Raw genomic sequence first — 9,706 nt, 5'->3', positions numbered from 1 at the left:
AAATAAAAATAGTAAAAATGCACCGAAAATTGCTACAAACTCTTTTATCTTTAGCCTACTATCTCATAGCCACATATATCACTTTTTTTTTAATTCTCAGCCAACAGAAAGGGACAAGATCAAACAAACACAACTTACAAAAAGATTTTAAAAAGGAACAGTAAAACATTATGACATTAAAATAACACAACTTACACTTATTTTCATGCTCCATTATTGTTTGTGGTTGGTCAAACTCAAATACAACATCAATATATTAGAACATCATTAAATCAATGGTACTAAGCTCCGAATCTTCCCCAATTTGCATACAATCTAAGGTTATTACCTCACCTTTATTTCTCAAGTTTCTGATCTTTATTCAATGGTTGTTTGTTTGCTAATTAATTGGCTCCAATTTTTAGTTCTATTGATTTGTGTTTTTTTTTTTTGGGTTTGGTTGTACTTATTTGTGTAGTGTTTGGAAAACAAATTTCTAAATTTAACTAAACTATAGTCCTCGTTCGCGTTTAGTTATGCTATTTTCGGGCTTTAGCGTCCTTATCAAAAAATAAATTTATAGACAATTTGAATCATTTTATATTATATTATAGAAGAAGCCAAGAAAAAAGAATATAGTCAGGCCCTATATAAATTCTTGGTTCCACCATTGATTCCACATGTTTCAGTTAATGAGAATCATTGGATCCAATAAACAAGAGTGTTACGTGACATAATGTTTTGATTTGTTTATGAATAAAGTTGAGTTTTGTTATTACTTTGTATTTTTATAATTCAAAAATTAGATTTTTAGAGTTTTAAGGTGAAGAGGATGTCACAAGGAGTTCATAGGATTTTTTAGTGTATTTTTCTTATTTTTCAATTTATTTGTTATGAAATTAAAAGTTAATTACTATATAAAAAAAAGCATATTTGCGACGACGTTTTTCCGAGGGACGCCAAATACCCTCGGTAATAAATTTTGCGCTCGCTTTCCCCCAAATGTTTTTTCTCCTGCCGCCCTTTTTTTTGGCTCCATTTAAATTTTGTGTCTAACACTTTGCCTAAAAAAAAAAAAAAACCAAAGAAACACAAAAAAAACCCTAACTCGCTCTATCTCAAGCTTTTTCTGACCCAAACCCTCACTTCCTCCTTCTCATCTACAAACTCTCCAGTTCTCACAAATATCACTTTGAGTTGAACCCACACCCACCATCGCTCCATTTTTGCCGTCGTTGCTCCAATCGAAGAAGTCACTCGCCATCGCCGTCTCCTCTCATCATCTCGTCGCCGCTGCCTCTATCTCAATTTCAGGTAAGTTCCATCTCGTCTCATCTCACCTCAGTTATTTAGATACAAATTTATGAAAGGTAGAAGGAAGGTCTAGGTAGATCCGCCATCATATGGTATTGTGGGATCGTGAGTTCCATGATAGGTAGAAGGAAGATTTTTATTAGGGTAATTTCTGGAATTGGTCTCTTCTTTGGTTTCCATTATATTTCCTTGATAATAGATGGGTTTTCCATGTCTGCCTTTTGGTTTAGTAATCTTTTTGATCTGATGAAACCAGACCTCATCTTTGGTTTTCAGATTCTCGCTCCTCCCTGCCTTTCAATCTTACAAGGTTGTTTGCTCTTCCAATCAAGGTAATAATCTCAACCTATCCTTGCTCTTTATTTTAATTTTTTTATATAGCAATTTATGATTTCAGATTATACATGGTGGGAACCAGACCTCATCTTTGGTTCCTTCTGTATATTTGTCATCACTCTGTATCTTGTAATTTTGGTCTATATTTGAGAAGAGGAATTGGATCTGAATGCTTCATCAACTATTTAGAGAGGAGTGCTTGCAGAGAACATTATAGCCGTGTTTGCAGAGAACATTATATAGTCTTTATATATTTGATTTTTCATTTTCATTTGGGTCTATTGGTTGATTTTGAGTTATAGACAATAAAAAAAAAGAGAGATAAAAAACAGAGAACATAAAAGATTTTATAGAAATAATAAGATTAGAAAGAGATCAAAACATAGAATAGAAGCATACATGGTCATCCTACAAGTTAATAATAGTCAAATTGTACATGGTCATCCTATAAGGTAATAATAGGATACAGTAAATTCTTCTGATTTGTTCTTTTTCATTACTGTGTGTTTGATTAGGCATAATGACATATCATGAGTTTAGACTGTTGTATGTGGTCTATTTATGTCAATTGCCTGTGGGTCAATGGAGATTGTTCCATCACTTTTTTTCTCTCTTTCTCTCATATGTAAATGGGGCAAATTAACTTTCTTTTGTGTTTACACAGCATTGAAGATTCTTTTCAGATTGGACATGAGATTGCATCTGAAATTACTGCTATGAAACCAAATCCAATTGTTTGGAAGATGGAAAAAGTTTATAGCCCGTGCTTCCTCCTTATTAAGAAGCGTTATGTTGGTTACAGTTATGAAAGCCCTGAACAGATTGTCCATGACAGTTCGCAGGGATACATGTGGGGCTGTTGCCAAGACAATGGAGCAGTCTTTGAGACTTTTTTTTGAACATCAGGATATGTATGAGGTACAAAAGCATGTGCTATTCCTTTTGATTGTACTTGAACTGGTTTGATAAAATCAAGGGTGAAGAGCAAAAGATAGGACGTCCATTGGTTGTAAGTCAATCCATGTTCCCATGTTACCTCTTTAGTTTCATAGATATCTTGTATTTGCCCTGAGTTTTTTTTCCTTAAAATAGCTTTTACTGGTGGTTGACTTGATTTCCACGGTTAGATGATGACCTTTGTTTTTTTTACACAGGTTAGAGCATACTAACAGCGTCAATGGAAGCGGATTCTATCTGGAAGGGTGTCTCTTCAGGATTTTGTATTTGCAAAGGAGGTTCGCCTAGGCACCTACCGTGCTTGTATCTATTTTTCTGTTCTTATTTCATTACTGTCTGTCATGTATTGCCTTCTTGATATATTTGATTTAACACATTGACTAAAACTTTGTTTTGGAAACAGAACTAGCTCTGTTCTTGTTTTGGCAGGATAAACAAACAATGTTATTATTAATGGGAAGTAGCAGCAGCCCAGCATTAGTGAAGATTCAAAGGAAGCTATGAAGCATGCATTCGAACTCTTTAATGTTCGATTGGAAGTAGACTTTGGGACTAGTGATATAGGACATAGCTTAGGATTGTAATGAATATTTGTAATTTATTACATTTGTCTTTTATTAATGATGATATATACTATTCTTCGAACAACAATTTCTCAATTGAAATATTATTTATATTTTTTGACAAAATATTTGTACGTTTAATGCTTATAAATGTAGTCGGAAAAACTTTTTTTCGACAAGCTTCCATGTCAAAAAAGCACAATTCCAACGAATTATATTGATCACAAATAGTAATCTAGGGTCGGAAATACTATTTACGACAAATAGTCATTGGTCGAAAAAATAGTATGGCAAGAACAAAAGATCTCGATAAAAAATTATTTCCGATAGGTTCGCAAGTATTTGCGACCACATTTATTGTTGGAAATGAATTTGTATGGTCGTTTTGAAAATCTATTTCTGATAAAAAAAATTAGCAATATCGACGAAATATGGGTGTCGAAAATACATTATTTCCGACGGAATGGTCGGAAAAAAAGTATTTCCAACCGGCGTTTTAGCGACGACTTCCGACGAACCTTTGCCGTCAAAAAGCGAATTTCCGACGGCAAAAGGCTTTTTGCGACCACAAAATACCCTCACTAAAGGCATTCTGTTTTGTAGTGATCATACACTTTCCTTTTCTAATTTTTGGATAATCTTTCTGGCTTAAAAACTTGAAGAATCCCAAATTATCTTCGTCTCATACATCAAGTCGGGAAACTCCAACCAGAGAAAGAAATTCAGGTAGTTTTATGTTGCAATACATGTCTTTTTCTTTAATTTTTAACGTTTCATGCTGGAAGGAAGTGAAACATATTGACGTCGTGTTTCTTGCAGTTCCAGTGGGTTAGCAGAAATTTAAGGGAAGAGTCAGATTTTGATTGATGATGTTAACCATTTGTAAGGGCTTTGCTCTTATATATGCAACCAACAACCTCCAACTTCTTTTCCAAAAAGATATGTTGTTATTTATGGCATCAGGAGAGCGTTTTGGATTGGGCGGTTTCGGAAAACAAGAGGTACTATAAGTTTCAACCTTATGATTCTTTTTGTTTTGGTTTTCAAATAATAAATAATTGTTATATGAATTTTTTTAGTGAATATTGTTATCTCTATGGGATTTTGTTCCATTTTGTTGTATCTGCGCTTTCAGTCTTTTTTTTTTTTTTTTTTTTTTTCTGTTGAAAATCTGCACTTCCAAATTTTCGTTTCATGCATTCTGGAATCTGATGACAATGAATATTGAGTTTGATTTAAAAAATATACATATATATTTAAATGACCAGTTTTTGTTTTAGTTAATTGAGGGTAATTTTCTAAAAGCCTAGGATTAGGAGAGTAGAAGTGATTTTATAAATTTTGGTATTTAATTTTAGATTAAATTTAGAGAGCTTTAGTTTTAAAACGCAAAATACTTTACTAATTTGGAAGATTCTAATTAGCATAAGGCCAAAGACCAAAAAGTAGTACCTATTTTTACCAAAAAATTCTCTTTTTTTTTATTCTTTTTTAAACAGGTTAATATTGTTGAAGGGTGGCTATGATACATCAGACCCAAAAGGAAAGGCCCCCTACACCTGTACAGGAAGATTTGTCCCCAAATGAAGAACTCACTCTCAATTGGATTTTGCAAAACCCATATCAGTTTCCATTTGAGGATGACACAGAATGTGCTCAACAAAGTTCATCTTCGTAAGAATTGTGTTTACTCAACTATTCATTACTGTTTGAAATCATTCAATACCAAAAACTAATCTAGTATTCATTTGCAGGTTGGATTGTGGCATGTTCGTCATGTTCTACATGGATAAAATAGCACAAGGACAATCTATTCCAAAAAGTGTAGACAAGAATTTTATGAATGAATATCGAGCTCAATATGTCACAAAACTCCTACACCATAGACATTGTAATTAATCGTCTCTAGTGATTTGCCTTTTGTTAACTCAAGACAATATGTATATTAATTCTTGTGGATGTTTGTAAATATTTCTAGTTATGGTATACGAGAACATATTTCTTATACATCTAAACTGTAATATAATCTTGGAATAGGATGCAACAAAACGAAAAGGAAACAATAAACTGCACTGAATTATTTGGTCAAATATTGCAACAAATGAAAACTGTTGTTCAATTTATGTAAAAAAAAAAAATATGCTCAAAAAAGGTGAAAAGAACCCAAAAGCCAAAGTCATAATCAAAGTACTAAAACTTTGTTCAAAACACATTTAAGTAGGTTAGTGGTTGTAACATTTCAATATACTTGCAAAAAATATTTTGAAATCGAATTATGAGACAAAAAAACTGCACTGAATTTTGTGGTAAAAAACTGTAACAAACAGAAACTGCAGTGCAATGTATGCAAAAACATATGCTCAAATGTGAAGTGAAAACCAAAAGGCAAAATTAGATGAGCAGTTATAACATTCCTATAGACTAGCAAAAATTATTTTGAAATTGAATTATGGAACAAGAAACTTCACTGCAGTTTATGGTCAAAAACTGCAACAAACAAACGGAAATTGCAGTGTAGTTTAGGAAACAAAATCTGCTCAAAATTGAAAACAAGCATTGAATGGCAGTTAAAAAAGTAGGATAAAATAGGAGTGTAAGTGGATAAAATAGGAGTGAGGAAATCATTGCTCTTTAATTTTAGATTAAATTTAGAGAGCTTTAGTTTTAAAATGCAAAATACTTTACTAATTTGGAAGATAGGAATACAATTTCATCTAATTAGCATAAGGCCAAAGACCAAAAAGTAGTACCTATTTTTACCAAAAAATTCTCTTTTTTTTATTCTTCTTTAAACAGGTTAATATTGTTGAAGGGTGGCTAGGATACATCAGACCTGAAACACAAGCGTTGTTAGAAACTAGAAAAATACCAAAACTTGTGAAGCAAAAGGAAGGGCCCCCTACACCTGTACATGAAGATTTGTCCCCGAATGAAGAACTCACTCTCAATTGGATTTTGCAAAATCCATATTAGTTTCCATTTGAGGATGACACAGAATGCACTCAACAAAGTTTATCTTCGTAAGAATTGTGTTTACTCAACTATTCATTACTGTTTGAAATCATTCAATACCAAAAACTAATCTAGTATTCATTTGCAGGTTGGATTGTGGCATGTTCGTCATGTTCTACATGGATAAAATAGCACAAGGACAATCTATTCCAAAAAGTGTAGACAAGAATTTCATGAATGAATATCGAGCTCAATACGTCACAAAACTCCTACACCACATACATTGTAATTAATCGTCTCTAGTGATTTGCCTTTAGTTAACTCAAGACAATATGTATATTAATTCTTGAAGATGTTTGTAAATATTTCTAGTTATGGTATATGAGAACATATTTCTTATACATTTAAACTGTAATATAATCTTGGAATAGGATGCAACAAATGAAAACTGTCGTGCAATTTATGTGAAAAAAAATTTGCTAAAAAAATGTGAAAAGAACTCAAAAGCCAAAGTCATAATCAAAGTACTAAAACTCTGTTCAAAACACATTTAAGTAGGTTAGCAGTTGTAACATTTCAATATACTTGCAAAAATTATTCTGAAATTGAATTATGAGACAAAAAACTGCACTGAATTTTGTGGTAAAAAACTGCAACAAACAGAAACTGCAATGCAATGAATGCAAAAACATATGCTCAAATGTGAAGTGAAAACCAAAAGGCAAAAATTAGATGAGCAATTATAACTTTTCCATAGACTATCAAAAATTATTTTGAAATTGAATTATGGAACAAGAAACTTCACTGCAGTTTGTGGTCAAAAACTGCAACAAACAAACGGAAATTGCAGTGTAGTTTATGAAACAAAATCTGCTCAAAATTAGAAACAAGCATTGAATGATAGTTAAAAACGAATATCCACTGATGAAACAATTGTATAATTTTCATTAACTTCAAAAAATAATCATAATATCCAATAATAAGTTGTGTAGCCAATTAAAAGCAACTAAAAACTGCAATGCAATGTTTGCAAAAACTGCAATGCAAAAACTGACTATACATTCAATAAATCATATCTAACATAACCGATCGTCAACTGAGAAAGAATGTTTATATCACCACCTTGCAAGTCTTCCGGTTGTGCCCAGTAACACTGCACCGACTGCATTTCAATGGCCTTGTAAATTCTCCAAAAGCTTTGATCCTTTTTGTTGGTGGTCTTCTGGCTAGCCTATTTGTAATTGGCAGAAGCACAACTCTAGTTGTAGAACCGTTGCTGCCCAAGCCTTTCCCAATATCTGGAATAGGAAAAATAGGACTCTCATAGGCTTTTCAAAAGAAGTCAGACCTGTAGTAACACTTCATGTAATCATAAACTGAATATTTCTTTGCTAGAATTGTAGCCACCGCATGCGTGCAAGGAAAACCATCACAGAATAATCAGCAAATACTTCAAAAACAGTACAACTAGAACGACGAGTTGCCCAAGTCCTACCAACCTCCACGTTTTCCCACAATCTAGTTTCCATCTCCGGACACAAAATTGTTGTCCACTTCTCGGCTTCAATTCATCGTTGAGAATTCAATACCATCAATTTTTGTCGAATCCCTTCTATCAAAGGTAGCACTGGCAAATCTCAAAACACATAACCTAATTATTAAACGACTCGGCTAAACTGTTGTTTGACACCACCCCATAACTCATTCCTTTGAAAAATGTGTTGGCATAGTGATCTCTAGACAAATAAGATATAAATGTCTTCACTTTCGAACTCCCAAGAATCACCAACTCGTCCATTGCTACCTTAAACTCGTCCTCCGTTACAGCATATGCGCATCTAGCAGCCAAATGTTTGAGCAATTTCCCATAACCTGACTTCGGATACTTCGATATCTAATTCTGTTTGAGGTGATAGTAACAGTAAGAATGAGGCCATCCAGGAAACACAAACCCCATTGCATTTAACTAACCTTGACTGCGGTACGAGAAAAACGTTACCACTCTCCCCATTGGTAGCAATATAGCAGTCAAATGTTGAAGAAACCAAGTCCAATTCTCCTCTGTCTCAGAATCAGCAACTACAAAAGCTAGAGGATAAAACCCTGCAAAACAAAACCAAAAGCACAATTATAACCAACAAACGGAAACTGCAGTGTAGTTTATGAAATCAAATATGCTCAAATTTGAAAGGAAACCAAAAGACAAATCCATGATCAAAGTACTAAAACAAAGTTTAAAACACATTTAAGTTCATGAGGAGTTGCAACATTCCCACAAACTTGCAAAAATTATTTAAAAAATTGAATTATGAAATAAGAAACTGCAACAAATGAAATCTACATTACATTACAGTAACCATACCTTGATTCCCATTCTTTCCGGAAGCACAGAGAAGCTGTCCCTTGTACTTGCTCTTCAAAAACGTAGCATCAATGAACAACAAGGGTATGCAATATTGAAATCCAGCAATGCAACCACGAAACAACACAAAAAACCATCTAAAACGGTAATTCCAGCTTCACATTCAAGAACACAGAGAGACCTAGGGTTAGTTTCCTTTATAGCGTCTACATAGCACACTAACTCGTTGAAGGATTTCGACTGATCACCGTGAACGTCCAATTTAGTTAACTCTTTGCCAAACCATGCATGGTAGTATGAAATGTCTATACCATAATAATCTTTGAACTCGTGTATAATCTCGAGTGGCTTCAGCTCTGGTTTTGCACGAATTCTATCCACAAAGAGAGAGGACACCGACCCGCACATGTATGCACATTATTTAACGTCTGAATTACAAAATAGCCAGTAGCTTCACAATGAGAAGCTTAAACATGCTAGCTACAACCCTCCAATTTCTTATTCGAAAAAACAGCAATCACCCGCTTCTTGTCATTGCTGCCACAAAAAAAATTAAATCCTACTTCAAGAGCGTACTTGCACAATTTCAACCGGAACTCCTCTGCACCACCGTCAAACTTCTGCCCTACGTGATGTATATACGTCTCCCACTCATTCAACAAAAAAGGCTTAGTACTTACTCTCTTTGACCTGCCCAAAAATTCATTTCTGTCTTTGATAGTACTAGAACACGATGGCTCGCCCTTTTCACATGCTATCAACTCCTTATTTACACAAAAATCACCACTATATTCACTGCTCCCGCATAAATCCTTCACTAAATATCCACACTCTTCGCATTTGATATCGACAAATATGTCCTCATCATGTCCAAATCACTATCTGTTTCTAGTAAACAACTCGGATAACCGGGCAGCGAATACCGTAATGTGAAACTACCCAACTGCAAACCTCTAAACCTTAGACACAAATTGTTCGAAACATCAACCATGGATGACTTTGATGAAACTAAAAACATAATGGTTTCCGACTTATATGTGCACTTGGGGTAGAAACCTCCATTAGCCTTGACAATGCAAACAAAACAACAACAACAACAAACAGAAAACAATTCAAATAAGTAAATAATGTAGATGAGCAGTTTCTAGTCAAAAACTGAAATAAACGGAAACAGTAGTGCACTTTATGAGAAAACATATCCTCAAATTTGAATAGAAACCAAAAGAAAGCCATGAGCTGTTGC

General features: G+C 33.8%; 1 protein-coding gene and 2 long non-coding RNA genes across 3 annotated transcripts; 2 read left to right on the top strand and 1 right to left on the bottom strand.

Moving 5' to 3' along the window:
* Positions 1-1,030: 1,030 nt before the first annotated feature.
* LOC103328380 (uncharacterized) lies at positions 1,031-3,237 on the top strand. The gene is made up of 4 exons (XR_016122962.1): positions 1,031-1,293; positions 1,570-1,625; positions 2,294-2,638; positions 2,784-3,237. It is a non-coding gene; the product is annotated as an uncharacterized LOC103328380 (long non-coding RNA).
* Positions 3,238-3,751: 514 nt separating this feature from the next.
* Positions 3,752-6,417, top strand: LOC148915041 (uncharacterized). The gene is made up of 5 exons (XR_016122429.1): positions 3,752-3,875; positions 3,969-4,150; positions 4,649-4,823; positions 4,904-6,169; positions 6,250-6,417. It is a non-coding gene; the product is annotated as an uncharacterized LOC148915041 (long non-coding RNA).
* A 1,335-nt stretch (positions 6,418-7,752) lies between these two features.
* Positions 7,753-8,871, bottom strand: LOC103339053 (uncharacterized). The gene is made up of 4 exons (XM_089043387.1): positions 8,687-8,871; positions 8,464-8,600; positions 8,073-8,204; positions 7,753-7,973 (listed from the first exon to the last, which is right to left on the bottom strand). The coding sequence occupies exons 1-4, from the start codon at positions 8,869-8,871 to the stop codon at positions 7,753-7,755; spliced, it is 675 nt and encodes a 224-aa protein (XP_088899513.1).
* Positions 8,872-9,706: the final 835 nt, after the last annotated feature.

This window comes from Prunus mume, linkage group LG8 (genome assembly GCF_029339155.1).
Source record: "Prunus mume cultivar Tortuosa linkage group LG8, ASM2933915v1, whole genome shotgun sequence".
NCBI lineage: Eukaryota > Viridiplantae > Streptophyta > Magnoliopsida > Rosales > Rosaceae > Prunus > Prunus mume.
This window is presented reverse-complemented; position numbering and strand designations above follow the sequence as displayed.